The 20,692-nt window shown below is 35.2% G+C and overlaps 2 protein-coding genes across 6 annotated transcripts in view; one reads left to right on the top strand and one right to left on the bottom strand.

The window, feature by feature from the left end:
• Positions 1-207: 207 nt before the first annotated feature.
• Positions 208-20,692, bottom strand: part of LOC142541225 (homeobox-leucine zipper protein HDG11-like) — a 34,629-nt gene continuing 14,144 nt past the window's right edge. The window contains exons 1-13 of one of the 5 annotated variants that reach the window (XM_075647839.1): positions 8,134-8,210; positions 7,917-7,990; positions 7,536-7,604; positions 5,038-5,149; positions 4,047-4,164; positions 3,760-3,951; positions 3,126-3,563; positions 2,927-3,019; positions 2,635-2,844; positions 1,610-1,793; positions 1,247-1,515; positions 1,041-1,130; positions 208-766 (exon numbers count right to left, since the gene is read on the bottom strand). In XM_075647839.1, the coding sequence (XP_075503954.1) occupies positions 383-766; positions 1,041-1,130; positions 1,247-1,515; positions 1,610-1,793; positions 2,635-2,844; positions 2,927-3,019; positions 3,126-3,563; positions 3,760-3,951; positions 4,047-4,164; positions 5,038-5,147 (2,088 nt within the window). In that variant the 5' untranslated portion in view covers positions 5,148-5,149; positions 7,536-7,604; positions 7,917-7,990; positions 8,134-8,210 and the 3' untranslated portion in view covers positions 208-382. The other 4 variants (XM_075647840.1, XM_075647838.1, XM_075647841.1 and 1 more) reach the window with 4 other exon arrangements.
• On the top strand, positions 9,141-20,576 carry LOC142541209 (uncharacterized). Its single transcript, XM_075647836.1, has 7 exons — positions 9,141-9,536; positions 17,958-18,120; positions 18,425-18,625; positions 18,694-18,939; positions 19,216-19,363; positions 19,623-19,851; positions 19,933-20,576. The coding sequence occupies exons 1-7, from the start codon at positions 9,167-9,169 to the stop codon at positions 20,268-20,270; spliced, it is 1,695 nt and encodes a 564-aa protein (XP_075503951.1). The 5' UTR covers positions 9,141-9,166; the 3' UTR covers positions 20,271-20,576.

The following is a 20,692-nucleotide window of genomic DNA, read 5'->3' as shown; positions in this document are numbered from 1 at the left end:
GGTATATTTAATGTAAGAAATGCATAACTTCGATATATCATATATAGTTAATGTTGAATTAATTAAAAGTTATGTACATGTTTGTTGGATTGTGTGTGGGATAATTAAATTATAAAAATATTAAAGAGTAATCCACCATTTTCAATAAATGAAAACAATGAATTTAATTCAAATTTTTAATACTCAAAAATGTTAAAATGAAATGCACATACATTGCACGTTGAATGCACGTAAAAAACCAATAAACAATGAGCGCGCGATAGCAAAAACTCTATGTGCGTAAAACAGGAACAAGAATTACTTCCCAAATATGTGAAACTCGATGAGAGAATGTAAAAGGTAAAAAAAAACACAAATATAACAGTCGAAAAGTTTAAGTATGTCACTCCAACTCAGAACAATCGAGAGCCGTCTTTATCTTCTGAATTGTTGTGCTTAAAAGGGCATGCACATTAGATACAGTCTCCATATTCAGTTCCCTTGGGCGTGTGCCGTAGCACATTAATATTTGAAAAGCAACCGTCAAGAGTGAACCGCTGGATCTGCTCTTACTCGAACTGGAAGACGCTCCAACTCCATCACCAGTACAACCATCCGTAGATATAACGAAACCAGATGGAAGTATTGGAATCTCGGCCACGTCCTCTCCATTCACAGCAGCAATGACAGATGGTAATTCTATTGGGGCATATATCACCATCGCTCCGAGAGGGTCAATGCAACTCTCTTGCAGAATCAACATGTTGCTCTCTTCGGGTACATATGGCTGCTATGCAATCAACATTGTTTCAAAATAATGAATATTTTCTTTGATAGAGATATTGTGCTAATTATGCGCAAATAAGATCTAAGGTAAATGTTAAAATGAAATATTCTCATCAGTGCGGCCAAAAGGTCACATATGTTGCACAAAAACTGCATGACAGTTAAGGTAAATGTTAAAAATGAAATATTCTCATCAGAACAACATTATTTCTAGATGCACAACACTCGGAACTTCAAGAAATTATATAGCACCCTAGGCAAGAAGAGAAAGTAACCTGAATGATGGAGAGACAGTTTCCAGGATGCGTCCCAGTTGAGATGTGTGCAATCTCATTGGAAATATTTCCATTAGACAGGGCATCCCACTGCATGAAAAATACATATAATCTTTCAGCCTTACTAGAAAATGAAATCATTTCAAGAAAAATAAAACATGATGCGACTATTAGGAACCCAAAAGAAAAACAGTAAGTTTAAACACCTGAGCTCTATTTTTCTCATCTTTGAAGAAATCAAAGAGAGTTTCATAAGAAAGGGGAAGCCAAAGAGAGGTCGCAGCACTCAAAATCAGACCATTAGGCATCCCTTGTACAGTGCTTCTATGGAGCGAGACCCGCACTCCACTGTTATTCGATGCTGACGAGTGGGAAAAATCTAGTCTGTCTGACAAGCTCAATTCTTCACAAAAATTCTTGACCATTCTATGGCAAAGATTCATCAAGTTCCTTCGGCCTTCAGGCAAGCCAATAACTGAATGAAGAAGAAAAATATAAATCACTTCATGCTCAATTTCCAAAATCATAAACCCTGACATTATGGGCAATAGAATGATATATTATTATACCCCCTTCAAGGGCATGCTTATGTGTCATAGTTCGCCCCACTGAGAATGCAATCCTCTCGCACATCCTTTGAAGGGTAACAACCCACCTTGTAGCTCCATACGCTTGGCAATTACATAATAAATCTCTATACAAACGATGGGTCAATGATTTATCGTCCACTTCGACATGCTCAATCCATGTAATCTATCAAGAAAATAAATCCTTTTAGATATTCCATTTGGTCATCAAAATGTGCAATGGACGTGCAAACAGTGGGATGAGCGACTTCCAGAAGAGACAGTATGTCTTATTTATGACATCTTTTCATGCTGACCACATTTGCATCAACTACTTGATTTACAAGCATTGGTATGCTATCTAGCCAATCTTTGCACGGTGAACTCTTGGTACACTCTTTGGTAAAAAAATTGCAGCAATTTTTTAAAAGAACAGAAAAAACAAATTTTAATTTGTAAAAAATAAATGTATTACTACAAAAAAATGAAGAAGATAACGTGAGGAACATAAATTTTAATCTCGAGAATTTCTTCAATTGAACGAAGAAATAAAACTAGTCTGATACGTGAAAAAATATAAAATTCTAAAGATTTTCTAATATAATATACATAATGTTGATTAATTTTTAGGTATAGAAAATGCACCATTTGAAGTAACCTTTACTGAAGAGGTAATTTTTTTCTTTAGAGTGAGACGAATAATAAATAATGTAAAAAACTATATGCTGAAATTGAAAAGGACAAAAATTTCATGGCTTTCCCAAATGTGAATCGGTTTAAAATGCCTAATATTAAAAAAGAAGTGAAATCAAGTTTTAAAAATTTAATGCATCTTTATTAATACAAATAAAACAAAGTTTTCAAGCAGTCAATATGTGGTTACATGAAAAATTCTTTTTTTTTTTTTTTAAGATATGCACTTTAAGTAGCATTCCTCATTTATGCTGGTTATCTATCATCATCTTGATGCAGACAAAAACAACAATTAAACCATAATAATCAATCTAATAACATTGCATAGAACTCACATTAGATTTTCCATTTGAAATATCTTCAATCATACATCCCGAAGGAAACTTCTGAGGGTTAGTTGGAGCGGCATTTTCAAACTGTTTGATGAAATCATAGGATACATCGACCAGAATCCAAGTTCTTGAGTTAAGCTGTCGGCAGTAGCGAATAAAATAGAATTCCCGAGGAGCCACAAGAGGTGACAAAACGTGTATTTTTCCATACATCTGCACAAACGTCATCATATATAAACCTCGGAATGTCTTGCTCATTGCTAGCACATAGAAAAATTGCTCTTTAAATCTTTACCAAATTCAGAGAGCCACCAAACTCTCCAGTATCGATCACTTCAATGGTCCCTGCTTCGTTGATAATAGTAGGAAATAAATCCTTCCATTTATTCTGGAATATTAACAAAGCAGATTTGTACTTGAAAGCAGGAAGTAGTATATAATAATAAAAATAATTCGCATAGCATGTTGGAAAAGAGAGCAAACAAAGTTTATACCGAATCAAGAAGCATTTCAACTAAATGTGTTGCAGCAACTGCCACCATGCCTGAATCTTTTGAAGATTCAATCCGAGCACTTGCAGTTTTCAAATGATTTGCCTTTGGAAAAAGCTTATAATAACTATCGTGATGTATAAGAGATCTCCCATCTGTGGCAGACTTGATCCACACAGGCTCTTTCAGGTGTAAAAGCTCAACAAGCTCATCCATGGCAGAAGCAGCTATCCCAATAATGAGAGATTTTTCGACCTTCTCTATTTCACTTAAGTGCAGCTGTGATGTCGGATCCTGTAATTTCCATGGCGTTTGTTCAAGATCAAGAGCAGCAGTGACACCCATTTCGTCACCAACTGAAAGATTTCCAGGCGTCTCTAAAAAGGACCCAATTCCATGAGGAGGCATGGCTAGTTTTTGCATGTCAATCAATCGTCTATGCTGCAAATGTTTGGCAAAAAAGATTTAAGAAATGTTCCAAATAAACATCTAAATAGGTAATAACAGAGCTTGCATTAAGAAACAATTAGCTTGATCAAGTAACATTAAAGTGCAAAGTCTCTGGATATTCTACAGTTTAAATAGAAAATTTTAATTACTTTCTGAGAAAAACGAAAAATTGATTGGCAACGATCACCTCTTCTGTCAATAGTACATTTTCTATCTTCAACCTCTGTAACACACTACGTTTCTCTTCTTCCCCAAGAGCTGAACCGATACAAGACTGACAAAGGCCCTTTCTTAGTACCTCCTGCATTGCGAGATTCTCGCTGCGAAATCTTTCATTTTCAGACCGAAGGGCATTGTTTTCAGCTCTATCATTTTGCGCCTAAAAAGTATTACTTTGAATTACCAAATTGAATATGAAATCTGAGATTAACACATTTGCGAAAAAATTTGTTCTGCATAAAAACTGTTTAGCACCTTTGTCTGAGTCCTTTTATTTTGAAACCAGAATTTTATTTGCATAGGGTCGAGACTTAGTTCCCTGCTCAATTGCTGCCTTTGGTTCTCATCTGGGTGGGGGCATTCCTTAAAAAAACTGCATTCAAAACATCAGCACCAAAGAACCTTAAAACAAAAGTATGAAGAAAGGTGAAAAAATATTCTAAAGATAACCAATAAAGTTAGAAAGTCAAGAAACTAGCTTAATGTTTCTCAATTCATCAAGAAAGGTTGAAACTAGAGTTCAGATGATAGAACATAGAAAATCCTAATTGTCACCCCACCAATTGTTAAATAAAACAATAGTTGGAAAATAAGAGTATGTTTCGTTATGCATGTCACATAATTTCTGGAAAATGTTTCACAGAAATGTAGTTTGAAAAGTTGAGTTAGATTGTTATGTATATTTGTTTATCTTTTCTGAATGAGACATTTTCCAATTAAGATGTCTTATCTTGTCTTAATTAGTTTATCAGATTATTTATTTATTTTCATTATAGAAGGATAATTTAAATTTAACAATCAATTATTAGACTTAAAATGCAATATAATAATATAATGATTTTTGCAAAAATGAAACTAAATTACATTTTCTATTAAAATAGTTTGAAAATAATATGAGTATACTAGTTTATGTTTTCTGGAAAATGAAACATTTCCAAAAAACATAAACAAACATAGCTCATTAGGAATTCTCAAATTTCTCATTGCATTAAAATCCCTCTATTTCAATAAAGAGTTAAAATAATGGAAGATGTGAGAACAAATTTTTCATTATATAATTATTAAGAGATATTAGAAGCACAACATAGTAAATATTGAACTCATCATGGAATAATAAACAAAAAGGGAAAATAATTTTTTAAGTGGCTTATGCATTAAAAAAAAGCATAAGCTGAAATTTACCACATCAATATGGTGAGAAGAAAATATTTCTACTAAAATGCAGGAGTTAAAATTTAATATTTACGCTTCCAGCCGCTGAATTTTTTGCTCAGAGTGCCGTCGATATTGTATCTTCCCCTGCGAGTTGGAAGTTTCTTTGTCACCTGATCCACTTCCTCCTTCAGCAGAATGCATCTCTTTGTTTCAAATGATAAGAAATGTTTTTGATTCCCAGCAGCACAATATCCCCAGGGAAAAATAAGCATAAAAAAATTAATCAGAACAGGAAATATGCTGTCAATAATAAAAAAAACATCCAAATGAAAAGGCCTTCATAAACTAAGCATCAAGAAGTATATAGTCTATGAGAAGCGATTAGGAGATAAACAAATTTTTGCATGTATCATTCAGTTATGAATAGAACGACTGAGATTTAGTTTGGATGATTTGTCACCTGGATTTCACTTACTTCAATATAGGGTATTGTTCAGATTTATCGCAGCGGACTTTAAAATGAAATAATTAAGAGAAGTTGGATTAGATAATCAAGATCACTTTAGAAAATTAAAATGTAAGGACACACGCGCTTATGATGCTGTATTTAAAGGTGGTTGCGGAGGACAAACCGCCCAGTATTTATTCACTTCTCTCAAAAGAAGTAGCAATGATTCAATCAACAAATAAGGTATAAAATCGCATTTCAAAAGAAGGGGGAGCATTAAATCGTATCAAGATTCCAAATTTATTGGATTATAATGTGGATTAAGGATTAGATTATTCATGCCTCAGATTTGGGCATTAAAATCACAATCTGCCATTCATTAATGAGGATCCTTAATTATCAGGAATGATGACAGATTGCATGAAAATAGATTAATGGTAATTAATAATGAATCAGAAAAAAAAAAAAGCATTCCTCATCTATCATTACAAGTTCATTTATACAGGAAGATACAAACAAATTTGTCGCAATTATAATTATATAAATAAGACGTTCTTAGTCTGGAATATCCTTATTTGTAATAAGGAATATTTGTGGATCAAGTGGGATTAAACTAGCTATATAATATAAGCGTCTTTTTTATCACTAGAAATTCATTTATACAGGAAGATGCATAAAAATTTATTTGAACTATACTCTTATTCTGGAATATTGTTATCTCTAATTAGGAATGTTTGCGGAATAACTGACTGGGATTAAATGTAGCTAACAATGAACTTTATGATAATCATTCTCAGAAAGTTCTGTTCTAAGCTGGTCTTTGCATTTGAACTAGAGTCATTAGAATCACAATCTGCTACTAATTAATGAGGATCCTTAATTATCAGGAATGATGACAGATTCCTTGAGAATAAATTAATGGTAATTAATAGAGAATAAAATAAAAGTATTCATCATCTATCATTAGGAGTTCATTTAGACTGGAAGAAGCATACAAATTTATCACAATCATAATTATATAAATAAGACGTTCTTAATCTAGAATATCCTTATTCCTAATAAGTAATATTTGCAGATCAAGTGGGGTTAAACTAGCTATATAATAAGAGCGTCTTGTTTATCATTGCGAGTTCATTTATACAGGAAGATGAGTACAAATTTATTGCAATTACAACTATATAAACAAAAAGTTTTTATTCCAGAATATCGCTATTTCTAATAAGGAATGTCTGCGGATTAAGTGTGTTAAACTTAGCTAGCAATGAACTTTAAAATAATCTCTCATAAAGTTCTGCTCTACGCTGGCTTTATATTTGAACCAGAGTTATTAAAAAGCATTAATCCAAATAAAAGAGCAATCTTGTCATGTTACGTGTCAGCCATTGTATGCCATTTTTTATACAAGAGATTTCATATATGAAACACACATTTTTCTATGTCATCTGGGTTTATCTATCTTATACAACAAATTTATCAAGTAAAGTCAAGGCTTTTCTGAGAATACACCGCTTGCAAGAATTTCAATGATCAGTGTTCCCTCACAAAATTACTGTAAATTAACTATCGGGTACCACCTATACCGACAAGAACACTATGCTTGCTATAATGTTTGAATATATTTTAAGACCGACTATCGACATATAAACATTTTTAGACATCGCTGTCCACCTTTTCCAAATTGAGAGAATTTTTCTTCAGAGACCAATAAATCAAAACAAAAACCTTTCCACCATTATTTTAGGTCTTAGCTTCATTTTGCACATTTCTTAAAAAGTTCTTGCTACTCTACCCATTTTTTCAAATTTAAAAATAAATAGGTATAGTAGTCCTTGAACAGATAGTCTTAATACTTAAGAAAAAATCTTTGTTATTAAAACCACCTTTTTTTGGAGAAGATATTAAAACCACCTTACCTTTAATCAATTTCGGAAGTCGGAACTTTTGTCCAATCTGATAATGATGCCATTCGCTTGAAATTCCCAAATATAAAAGACCACGCAGAGATATTTTCAAATATGTTCATCCATAGATTTAATGACACTAACAATTTTACAATTATTAAGCCTGAAACAATTCACTTATTCCTATAGCAATGCAGATATCCTCTCCTTTGTCAACACAAAAATTAAGTAGCTCTTTACCAATCTATCATGTGACCTCCATTCTCAGTTCCACTTCAAGGAAAGCCTCATAATGGGTTATTGCTGCACCTGTGTATGAACAATAATTCTTTCTAAAGTAAGACATCACTTTCGGAATTATCTACGAAGATTCAAGTTACATAATTAAATTTTTTCATCTCATTTATACTGCACTGCATATTATATCACAGAATTAACACCATATATGAGACCTTACTACAGTTTGCAGCGAAAAATTCAAAATCCTGCATAATACGTGCATTATCACTAAATTATTCATAGGAAACTGAATAGAAGCTAAAACATAACAGCAAATAAAGATTTTGAAGCCTCTTGCTATGTAAGTTTCAAAAAACAGAAAATCCATAAGGTTTTTCTAACAGTTTTCAGCTAGTTTGAATTAATCCCAAATCGTGTATTTTTTCCCATTTGTTCTGCCAAAGTCATCATTTTACCTGAAAAACAAAGGAGTCTACAAATATCCATACTGCAGACGGCAGAGGACTAAGAATATGGCTTTTGAATTCAAATTTTAAGACACTCCCTGACTCGATACAATGCAGGTAATTTTTCCGAAAATTGCTCAATCGAATCTCACCGTTGGCCAAATTTCTTCTCCAGACTGACTATGAAGGCACGACATAAGGGGAACCCGGAAATTTCGATCCTTGGATGTGTCATGTTATTTATTAGTTATTATACGTTATTTATTAAATTTTTAAACACAAACAATTTTTCAAGAGACAAAAACTTACGTGAGACTATTTTACGAGTCATATTTTGTGAGACAGATCTCTTATTTAGGTCATTCATTAAAAATATTAGTTTTTATGTTAAGAGTATTACTTTTTATTGTTAATATCGGTAGGATTAACCCGTAGATAAAGATTCATGAGACCGTCTCACAAAAGACTTATTCTTCCAAGAGAATGTCTCATCAGTATATTTTACTGGAAATATTTTCAAACCGATTTGTTCTATAAAAAATATTATTTTTTATAATAAAATATTATTTTTCTTTATAAATATAGGCTAAATCAATTTGTCTTACATGTATCGTGTCACCAGTAGACTTATTTTTAAAAAAAAAATTAGAAGAAAAAGTCAAAAAATCTTAAATTTCTGTTTTTTTAATAGTAAAAGTTCTTTTTCACATTTTTTAAGAAAATGGTTTTTTTTAAATTAAAAAAAAAACTATTTGACTTTCAAAAAATATAGTATTTGAAAGAAATTTGTGATGAAATTTGAGATTAAATTACATATGAATTTTTGTAATGGAATTTAAACCCACCTTATTTCTGTAGATAAAAATTTATATGAGACGGTCTCACGAATCATATTTTATTAGACAGATATCTTATTTGGGTCATCCATGAAAAAATATTAATTTTTATGCTAATAGTATTATTTTTTATTTTGAGTATCGATATGGTTGACCCGTCTATGTAAGATAGATTTGCTATTGAAATCTGGATTTCATTTTTTATATAATGAGATAATCTAATAATAATTATTATAATTATTTTGTAAAAAGTTTTCCCTGAGAAACTAATTAATTTTATTTTCGTAAGCGAAAGTTGGGCCTTCGACTGATTGGGTCCAACACACTCTTGGCCCAGTCGCACACTCCAATGCTTGACTTCCAAGAAGGAGCTCGCTCGCATATGTTACCTGCGCCGCTGTTGAATATGATCTCAAAGCCGACGACATGGCGCCGCCGTCGATTCCCCGTGCAGCGTCTTCTCCTCCTGATTGCATTGTTCGCCACTCTGGGCATTGTGATTCTCGGTATAAAGTCCGTTGATCCATCTTCGCCGATTCCTGGTAACAAGAACACTCTAGGAGTCTCTGCCTTGAATATGACGATAAATTTTGTAAAACAAATTAACATTACAAAGAAATGCGCGACGGTTGAAGAAATTGGTGAGATCTTCGGCAGAGGATATGCTGAGGAAAGTCTTAGAGTGAGAAGAATCATTCAGGCTCACTTCGCTCTTAATGGTACGCTCGTTTTTCCCCCACTTTTACGCTTTTCTCAGTGGTGGTTGACGTGTTGAGGCCTGGAATTCGTTGCCTAAATGATGCAGTTAACCAGTCGTGTTTTTTATATGTCTTACACAATTCACGTACTAGGATTTGGGTTCTCTTTTTTAATTTGCCGTGAGTAGGGGAGATGCCATTTCGATAGAAATTTGGAATGTAAGTAATTGAGCTTTGCTTCTTTATTTGATAGCAATAACTCGTCTCCAAGAAATCATATTTAGATTGAAGATGGCCAAATTGTCACGCCCCGGGACGGGGGTTGGTTGACACCGGTGTTGTTCTCAAATTTACATTCGACGACAACAAGCCTCAGAGTACAGAATTCAGAAGCCAGTCTTTTATTCATAATACGAAATAAATCAATTGTCTGTTGCAACTCGGATACTGATGTTTTACAGCGGAAATGTAAAACCAGACACAACATTGCCTTAATAGATACAGCGGAATTAACATAACATAACATAAACTGAAAACAATAATCTTCTTCACCAGTCCCAGAACTGGATCTGCTCTTTCTCCTCTAATATTTCTTCCTCGTTCTTATCTGAGATGGGTTTAGTGGGTGAGTGATATGGTTGTCACTCAGTAAGCAGGGGCGGGAATAACTCTCAGTTTTCGAAACCATTTTCAACAAAAACAGTAATACAATAATATACAGAAACTCATATTTTCAGAACAGAAATCAGAATTCAGATATCACAGGTTTCAGAACAGAAATCAGAATTAGTAAGCACTGAGCACGTTAGTGAATTTCATGGCTAAATTGATATCAGTCTCCTATGTGTTCACTCCTCTAAGGGGTGAGGCCAGAATCAGAATCAGAATTCAGAAATGTTCAGAATATATATTCCTACCATTAGTTCACCTAGGGAGTTTAGTGCTTCAAAATCATATATCAGAAATACACATACAGAAACTGTACTTTTAAACAGAATTATCAAACTGATTTCAATATATTCATATATAAGCCCACTTACAGTAATTTGCTAGAAATTTCGGTTGCTGAAGTCTGGTATCTGCTTGTCTCGCTACTGGTTTTTCCTCTGCTCTAGAATAAGCACTCTCTTAACTCAAATTCAAGTGATAACTCAGGATTTGTGTAACACCAATTTCAGAGGTTTTCGAGTGTTATTTATAGATAACTCGGGATTTGTGTAACACCAATTTCAGAGGTTTTCGAGTGTTATTTATAGGCCAAATTCTGACTGTTAGCCTCCCAATTAATGACCATAATCTGCATTTAACAGCCTTGATTCCATTTTAAATGCTTCAGTTACAAGTCATGAGTTGGATTAGTAACTGTCTGCTGGAATCTCGTTGGATTATATCTGCTGGAATTCTATCTGCTGGAAAATATCAACTTCTGAATATCAGCTGATGCTGGACTTGTTAGCTTCTGCTGGAATTTTTCCTTGCTACTGAATATTGCTAGCTGCTGTAAATATTAACTTCTGCTGGAGTTTTGCATAGCTGCTGAAATGCTGGAAATTCGGGTTCTCACATCCCTCCCTCCTTATGAGAAGTTTCGTCCTCGAAACTTGGCTATACATGATCCTCGAAGAGATAAGGGTATTGCCCTCGCATCTTTTCTTTCAATTCCCACGTAGCTTCTCTTTCGGTGTGGTTGGACCATTGTACTTTGACATATGGAATAGTTCGTCTCCTCAGTACTTGGTCTTTGTTATCCACAATACGAATCGGAATTTCTTCGTACTTCAATTCTTCATTTAAATTGCCCTCGACCAGAAGTGGATCCGGCTTCAAGAACATGACTTGGATCGGAAATATATCTTCTTAGCTGCGATACGTGGAGAACATTGTGGATCCTTGACATATCGGGTGGAAGTGCTAATCTGTAAGCAAGTGTCCCCACTTTCCCAAGAATCTCAAATGGTCCGACGTATCTGGGATTCAGTTCCCAGCCTTATTGAATCGGATTACACCTTTCATGGGTGACACTTTCACATAAGCCTTCTCTCCAACTTCAAATTCCACGGGCCTTCTTTTCTTGTCAGCCCAGCTTTTCTGTCGATCTTGTGCAGCTTTTAGTCGCTCTTTGATCATAGCAACTTTATCTACTGTTTTTTGTATCAGTTCGGATCCAACGATGGCTTTTTCCCGACTTCATCCCAATATAGTGGTGATCGACATTTTCGTCCATACAAAGCTTCGTATGGTGCCATTCCAATGCTGCTGTGGTAACTATTATTGTATGCGAACTCGATTAAGGGCAGTTGTTCGCTCCAATTACCACTGAAGTCTAGAGCACAAGCTCTCAGCATATCTTCTAGAGTCTGAATTGTCCTCTCTGTTTGGCCATCGGTCTGAGGGTGATATGCCGTACTAAGAGTAACCTTAGTCCCCATAGCTTGTTGTAAGCTCTTCCAAAAGCGGGATGTAAACCTCGGATCTCTGTCTGATAGTATGCTAGCTGGGACACCATGCAATCGTACGATCTCGTTCATGTACAATGTTGCTAGCTTGTCCAAATTATAGTTCATGCGGACAGGTAAGAAATGCGCAGATTTTGTGAGTCTATCTACGATTACCCATATTCCGTCATGACCTTGTCTCGACTTTGGTAAACCAACTACAAAATCCATGGAAATATGTTCCCATTTCCATTCCGGGATTTCTAATGGTTGAAGAAGTCCACCAGGTCTTTGGTGTTCTCCTTTGACTTGTTGGCACACGTGACACTTGGAGACAAATGTCGCAACATCCTTTTTCATTCCATTCCACCAGAAATTTTTCTTCAAATCTCTGTACATCTTTGTACTGCCAGGATGTACTGAAAATTTTGACTTATGTGCTTCAGACATTACTTCTTGTCGAAGGTCATCAATGTCCGGTACGCACAATCGTCCTTTCATCCACATTATTCCTTTGTTATCCGTCTCGAATTCTTGTGATTTCCCTTCTTTAGCTTGCTCTTTCAGCTTCACTAAAGCGGAATCTCTATCTTGACTCATTTTGATTGTCTCTCGAAGACATGGTTGTGCTGAAAGTGATGTCAGGATCACCTTACTCATATTCTTTCGACTTAAAGCATCTGCTACTTTGTTGGCTCTGCCTGGATGGTAGCTTATCGTCAAGTCGTAATCCTTCATGAGTTCAATCCACCGTCTTTGTCTCATATTTAGCTCTTTTTGAGTGAACAAATACTTGAGACTTTGATGATCGGTGAAAATCTCGCACTTGGCTCCATAAAGATAATGTCTCCAAATTCTTAGTGTGAATACCACTGCAGCTAGTTCGAGGTCATGCGTTGGGTAATTCTGTTCATACGACTTCAACTGTCTCGACGCGTATGCAATCACCTTCCCTCTTGCATGAGTACACATCCTAAACCTCCTTTAGATGCATCACTGTAGATGGTGAAGTCTTTGCCTTCAGTTGGCAATACCAACACTGGTGTGGATGTAAGCTTCTTCTTCAAAGTCTCGAAGCTTTGCTCACATTCTTCACTCCATTGAAACTTAGAGTTTTTCTGTGTGAGCTTGGTGAGGGGTATGGCTATTGAAGAGAATCCTTCAACAAATTTTCGATAATAGCCTGCTAGTCCCAAGAAACTTCGAATTTCGGTCGCATTCTTTGGTCGGGGACCAATCTGAGATTGCCTCTACTTTCTTAGGGTCCACAGAGACTCCTGCTGCTGATATTATGTGTCCCAAGAATGTGACGCTCTCTAGCCAGAATTCGCATTTCTTGAATTTGGCGTAAAGTTCCTTTTCTCTCAGCATCTGGAGGGTAAGACGAAGATGTTCTTTGTGGTCTTCTTCACTTGATGAATATACCAAAATATCGTCGATGAATACCACAACAAACTTGTCAAGAAATGGTTTGAACACCCTGTTCATGAGATCCATGAATACTGCCGGAGCATTGGTTAAACCGAATGGCATTACCATGAACTCATAGTGTCCATATCTTGTTCTGAAGGCGGTCTTCGGAATATCATCTGATTTGACCTTCAATTGGTGGTAGTCTGACCTTAAGTCGAGCTTGGAAAAAACTGAAGCTCCTTTGAGTTGGTCAAACAAGTCATCTATCCTTGGAAGCGGATACTTGTTTTTGAATGTGATCTTATTCAGCTCTCTGTAATCAATACACATTCTCATGCTTCCGTCCTTCTTCTTTACAAATAGGACAGGAGCTCCCCATGGAAATGCGCTTGGTCGTATCTGCTTCTTATCCAACAACTCTTGAAGTTGCTCTTTGAGTTCTTTCAATTCTGCTGGAGCCATTCGATACGGTGCTTTTGAGATTGGTGTAGCATTGGGCACTAAGTTAATCTCAAATTCCACTTCGCGATCGGGAAGTTCGCCAGGGAGTTCTTCAGGAAAGACGTCCGGAAATTCCTGAATAACTGGAATATCCTCTATCTTTAGAGTAACTTCGTTATTTACCTCGCTGATCGATCATTGCTAGTTAGACTTTCTAGGTCTGAGAAGTAGAAAGGAAGGATTTCTGTTCCTTATCTTTACCACGAAGTACGATTTATGCTTGGATTGGGGTTTGGCATTCTTATCCCGACAATCTACCATTACATGATTCTTGTCCAACCAATCAATTCCCATAGTACACTGTATAAGATCGGCACTTAATATATGCATATCCTATACTTATTTTATTCTATCTTAGAATTACCACGATTACTAACTCAAATCTTGAAACCAATATAGAATCTTAGAATATAACTCCTTATCAGCCGATTGCTTCAAGTCCCAATAATTATAACTTAGTTAAAATTTCTTTCAACCTTGAACGGAAGAAACTAAATCCTCAGACAATTTTTCTTTTACTAAATCTTTCCTTAATCAAGACTATGAGTCCAGCATGTTTTAACACAAACAAGTTTCATTGGAGGTCCTTCACTTAGCATCCCACATTTAATGTACATATCATTAATTATTGACACAAAATTTTTCCTACATCTGAATTTCAAAGCTTATATAATCCTTATCTCATATTTTCATAACTAATTTATTATCCTCGAGTCAAACAATTCATCTTAAGTTAGAACCTTATCTTCGATAGGTAAATTCCCAAAAATGTAAGTCAACTTATATCAGATAGGTACATTCCCAATATGATTCAACTTATCTTGGTACATTTCCAAAGAATATTACACTTCTTTCTTTTCGTATGATAATACCAATCTAGTCTACCTTATCATCTCTCCATTATCACTGTTCTTTTTCCACTACATCTATAGGTACTTCTTCTTCTCTAAGCTCTTAATGTAGGTACTCTGATCTGTCATAATCTTCATCCAAAACAGGAGAGTGAATGTTCAGAATTGGTCTCAAGAGTACAGGTTGAGTTATAGACAATTACTGGAATGAACAAAATCAGTACTGTCTATGCATTCAATGGAAGAAAATAGCTCAAAATTTTTCGATCTCAGAATTTCGTGAAAAATTTACTAAAAATCCTTCACATCATGAACATGAAGTGTACCAAATTTGGTGTAAAAATACTAAGCCATTTGGAAATGAAAATTCCTCAAAGTTTCAAAAATCTGAAAAATTTTACGGAAATGATGATATCACTATCTTAACGAAGGATTTTGGGGTTCGTCGGTGGTGCTAGAACGATTGAATCGTTCTAGGTTAGGTTCTCCTCGTCGAGAGCTTTCCAACGCCTACTCTTAATAGTAAAAATTCCTCCTGGATCAAAAGTTATGGCCGTTTGAAGTTTGCGCGAAAAACACCTCAACTTCCATGCCATTTGCAAGGTCTACTGCATTCGCTTGCTGGAATACACTATCTACTGCAATTCTGATGCTACTGCAATCAGTCTGCTGTTTTTCCAGCATTGTCTGCTGCTTTCCATCACTATTAGAACCAGTCTGCTGCATTCCGAGTCTACTGACCCAGTCTTCTGCATTCAGATCTACTGGTTTCCATCTACTGGTTCTGGTTTCAGACTACTGGTCTGATACTACTGGTTTCCATCTACTGGTTCTGGTTTCCATCTACTGGTTCTGGTTTCCATCTACTGGTTCTGGTTTCAGATCTACTGGTCTACTGATTTGTTTCCCTACTGATTTTCCTACTGTACGTATTCAGTCTATCATTTCAGTGGTCTATTTCAGTAGCTTATTTTCAGTAGTCTATTACAGTAGCTTATTATCAGTAACTTTCAGAACTTATTTTCAGAAGTCTATAAGAACTTATTATTTCTAGTTCCTCCTCCCCAGATTATGAAACCCGGTTTCGCTCTGATAGCACTTCAATGTCACGCCCCGGGACGGGGGTTGGTTGACACCGGCGTTGTTCTCAAATTTACATTCGACAACAACAAGCCTCAGAGTACAGAATTCAGAAGCCAGTCTTTTATTCATAATACGAAATAAATCAATTGTCTGTTACAACTCGGATACTGATGTTTTACAGCGAAAATGTAAAACCAGACACAACATTGCCTTAATAGATACAGCGGAATTAACATAACATAATATAAACTGAAAACAATAATCTTCTTCACCAGCCCCAGAACTGGATCTGCTCTTTCTCCTCTAATATTTCTTCCTCGTTCTTATCTGAGATTGGTTTAGTGGGTGAGTGATATGGTTGTCACTCAGTAAGCAGGGGCGAGAATAACTCCCAGTTTTCGAAATCATTTTCAACAAAAACAGTATTACAATAATATACAAAAACTCATATTTTCAGAACAGAAATCAGAATTAGTAAGCACTGAGCACGTTAGTGAATTTCATGGCTAAACTGATATCAGTCCCCTATGTGTTCTCTCCTCTAAGGGGTAAGGCCAGAATCAGAATCAGAATCAGAATTCAGAAATGTTCGGAATATATATTCCTACCATTAGTTCACTAGGGAGTTTCAGTGCTTCAAAATCATATATCAGAAATACACATACAGAAACTGTACTTTAAAACAGAATTATCAAACTGATTTCAAGATATTCATATATAAGCCCACTTACAGTAATTTGCTAGAAATTTCGGTTGCTGAAGTCTGGTATTGCTTGTCTCGCTACTGGTTTTTCCTCTGCTCTAGAATAAGCACTCTCTTAACTCAAATTCAAGTGATAACTCAGGATTTGTGTAACACCAATTTCAGAGGTTTTCGAGTGTTATTTATAGATAACTCGGGATTTGTGTAACACCAATTTCAGAGGTTTTCGAGTGTTATTTATAGGCCAAATTCTGACTGTTAGCATCCCAATTAATGACCATAATCTGCATTTAACAGCCTTGATTCCATTTTAAATGCTTCAGTTACAAGTCATGAGTTGGATTAGTAACTGTCTGCTGGAATCTCGTTCTTCTGCTGCTGGATTATATCTGCTGGAATTCTATTTTGCTGGAAAATATCAACTTCTGAATATCAGCTGATGCTGGACTTGTTAGCTTCTGCTGGAATTTTTCCTTGCTACTGAATATTGCTAGCTGCTGTAAATATTAACTTCTGCTGGAGTTTTGCATAGCTGCTGAAATGCTAGAAATTCGGGTTCTCACACAAATGGTGATGGAATATAGTCTATTGGTAACTGTAAATGCCGTATGTAGTTTGATATCATAAATTTGGACTCATTACAGTGAGTTACATTCAGTGCAGAGCCATCGAAGGAAGTTAGGAAGTTTGTGTGTGTTATTAGAGTTCAAGATTAGTTGAGTAGTTTGTTAATCACTTATTTTGCTACTTGGAGTTAATTATTATTTATTAAATATCAATGATTGTTGATAAATAACTATCTCCTAGTAACTAACTAACTGAGTGATTAACTAACCAATCAACTAATCTTCAACATAATTTGTTGTTCATCGATTGATCAATAATAGTGTACATCAATCTTTTTATATACAAGCACTGGTATTTGATGAATAATCAACTCCAAGTAACTAACTAATCAAGTAACCTTGAACCCTAACATAATTTTTTTAGGAATATTTGTTATTCATCGCTCAGTCAATAATAGTGTATTCAGTCTTTTTATGTACAGTCACTGGTATTTGATAAATATCTAACTCGAAGTAACTATGTAAATGAGTGATCAACTAATCTTGAACTCTAATATGTATTGCAAATATTTGACCGTTATTTTTCCTTGATTCTCTTAATTGTTAATTCATAGAGAAGATGATGATTAGTCGTGGGGAACATACTTTATGCATCTGCTAAGCGATAGAAATGGTGTTTTGTCAACACAAAATTCTACTAGACAAATTTTACTTGTTGCATTAACTATTTCTATGATTCATCAAAACAGTCTATTTCTTTAGAGTTTAGTTGCTGATACGGACTTCTATTTTCACTGACTGAATTAATGTCATCTGAAATGGTGATATTTGATTATTGTTGGAATAGAGAACTCAAAAGATTCTGGTAATATGAAACTTATATTATTCAGGTGCTTTAACAGTGAGAGAACTTCCTCAACATCAATTCTGCAAGCATGGTTTTGTTATTGGAAAGGCGTCAGAAGCCGGCTTGGGTAATGAAATGTACAAGATCTTAACTGCTGCTGCCGTTAGTGTGATGTTGAACAGATCACTGATTATTGGGCAAACCAGGCATATATTGGTTCTCCCTCAAGCCTTTCTTTCTGCCTTGGATTTTGGATATGTGCTTCTTCTTCTTCTTCTTATTTATTTTTATTTACTATAACCTTTGATTCTTGCTTATAATTTTTAAAACTCCAAGTAAACTGTATGGTCCCGGGAGGTGGATCTTGTTATGGTTGCTGAATGGATTGATCATTAAGATCTCTAAGATCTTTAGATTTATTGGACATTTTCCTTGTCTACATATTTGAAAATCGTTAGCGGCCCATGATGATTTATTTAAACTAATTCAGTATGTCTTCCTAAAATTTAGGGGTAAATACCCTTTCGGTGATTACATCTCTTATTCCAACCAAACCTTTACAATGAAAGAAGTAAAGCATCTGTGGAGAAAGAATCGTTGTCTGGCAAAGTATGGGAGGCATCTTACAATGAGGATTGATGATTTTCAGAAGCCAGCATTGACAAATGTTCTCTGCAGTAATTGGAGGAAATGGCAAGAACCAATCATATGGTATTGTAAACTATGCAGTAATTCTTGGAAAATACGGACATAATTATTATTAAATAATGTTCCATTAGGTTTCAAAATGCTACAGATGCTGTGGCTGCACAGTTTTTCTTAAAGAACGTACATCCTGAAATGAGGGAAGCATCCTCTTATCTATTTGGGAAACCAGAAGATCTTCAACACAGGGCTAATGTGTTTGGAGAATTAATGAGGATTTTAATCTTTCCTTCCAAAAATATTGAGCGGGCAGTAAATTGGGCTCTTAATGGCAGTCAGGATCCTGATATTGTACTGCACATGCGGATGATGATGAATAGGTAATACAGCCCAATAATTCAGGAGGGAAATGGTATTGTAAGATTTACAAGTTATCCACTTTTCTTTTCATGGATCAAAGAACTAACTTTTTTCTATATTTATTATCTTACAAAAATTAAAGGATTTGTTTACGCTCACCAAGATGTATATGATTTGGTTTTCTTTATTCATGGAATAGAATCGTGGTGCATGAGATAAGGCACATGATTGTTAACATTGCTTTACCTTATGGCTTTTGGTACAGAAATGATGGATTTTTCCCCAAAATTTTTCAGGTCAGTGAGAGCAAGACAAGCAGCCTTGGACTGTGTGAAAAAAACTGCTAATGATATTTCAATGATATCGAGACCTAAATTGGTTTTGGTTACAGATACTCCTTCTCTGGTGAAAGACATCGTACCAATTTTAGAGGAATTTACGGAAGTAACTATCTCTTCTTTTATTGCTATGATAATCATATTCTTCTCAGAGGCATGTTAATTTATTGTAATATTACATTTAAGTAAAATCGCAACGAGGCCTGAATGTCGATGTACTTTTTGAAATGAGAAATCTTTTAGAAGGTTATATGCTTCCCGTGTTAGCGTGCATACTTTGGTTTCTAATAATCTTTAGGACATACTTGCACTATGTTATGCGAATAATTACACATTCCTGAACCTTGTTGAACTTTCCCTTTCAGGTTGTTCATTTTGATTACAAAAATTTCGAGTTAAATATTTCTGGTAACAGTAAGCTAAACAGCTCATCTTTTAGAGTAAAGGACTGGGGTCCAGCACCCAGATGGGTAGCCTTCGTTGATTTTTTTCTGGCATCACGTGCTAAACATGCTGTAATTTCTGGAGCTCATCGACGGGTTGGGACAACCTATATTCAATTGATTGCAGCACTTGCAGCTGCTTGTAGACTAGGTAAAATTGCCTTTCATTTCGAATTCTGTCTTTCAGAGATATATTCTCATCATTAATTTCTTCCTCTACACATGCCTGCAGATGAAAATAGCTCTAGCCATTCTGTCCTTAGATTCTTTAGCAGCTTCCAAAGTACTTTGCTTTCAGAGGGTTTGAAGAATCAGGTTGGATGGGGGCATGTATGGAACAGATTTGCTGGTCCACTAAGTTGTCGCAGCCGCTCCAATCAATGTGCTTTAACACCTATTCTTGCCCCTGCTTGGTGGGATGGACTTTGGCAATCTCCTATTCCACGTGACATACGGAGGATGGAAGCATATGGTATCAAGCTCTCAGGGTTTGGAACATTTTATGATGACTACCTAAATCACTTTTGTCGCACGAGGAAGACTCCGGTGGTTTCTGTCCCTCTTATTTGAGTATTGGAGTACTTCAATTGTTTGTTGTGCATTTACATATTCGTTATTGTACTTCTCTTGGACCCCGTCGCCCGTGGTCATGCTGAGTCTAAAGCCAACACCTCTCAATTGCTTCACAAAGGATCGTGTTTCTCCTTTGTGTCAGTCCCATGCTTCTCCAAGTCATGCACGGAGCACGACTAGGTACACCTGCATATATGTACTTAGTTCTATAATTGTTTTTTTAACGTTATCGATTTTGTTCTATGATTATTTTCTACGGTCTATCAGCTTCAATCTTCGACATATAAATAAGTTAGTTTTTCTGTAATATGTTTTTTTTATTTGTTAAATTCATTAAGAAAAAACTAAAACTGATAATCACATACTATACTGATAAAAATAATGTTTTTATTCTTATAAAAAATTGATTTTCTTATGAA

Source organism: Primulina tabacum, chromosome 1 (assembly GCF_025594145.1).
Source record: "Primulina tabacum isolate GXHZ01 chromosome 1, ASM2559414v2, whole genome shotgun sequence".
Classification (NCBI taxonomy): Eukaryota; Viridiplantae; Streptophyta; class Magnoliopsida; order Lamiales; family Gesneriaceae; genus Primulina; species Primulina tabacum.
The sequence above is the reverse complement of the archived record's forward strand: the minus strand, read 5'-3'. Positions and strand labels throughout refer to the sequence as shown.

Bases quoted from the DNA above. Each gene is read 5' to 3' on its own strand.
- LOC142541209 (XM_075647836.1), top strand. From the start codon at position 9,167: ATGCTTGACTTCCAAGAAGGAGCTCGCTCGCATATGTTACCTGCGCCG. The intron at 18,121-18,424 runs GCATATATTGGT...CCTAAAATTTAG, and splicing joins CTGATTATTGGGCAAACCAG to GGGTAAATACCCTTTCGGTG. The intron at 18,626-18,693 runs GTATTGTAAACT...ATGTTCCATTAG, and splicing joins TGGCAAGAACCAATCATATG to GTTTCAAAATGCTACAGATG.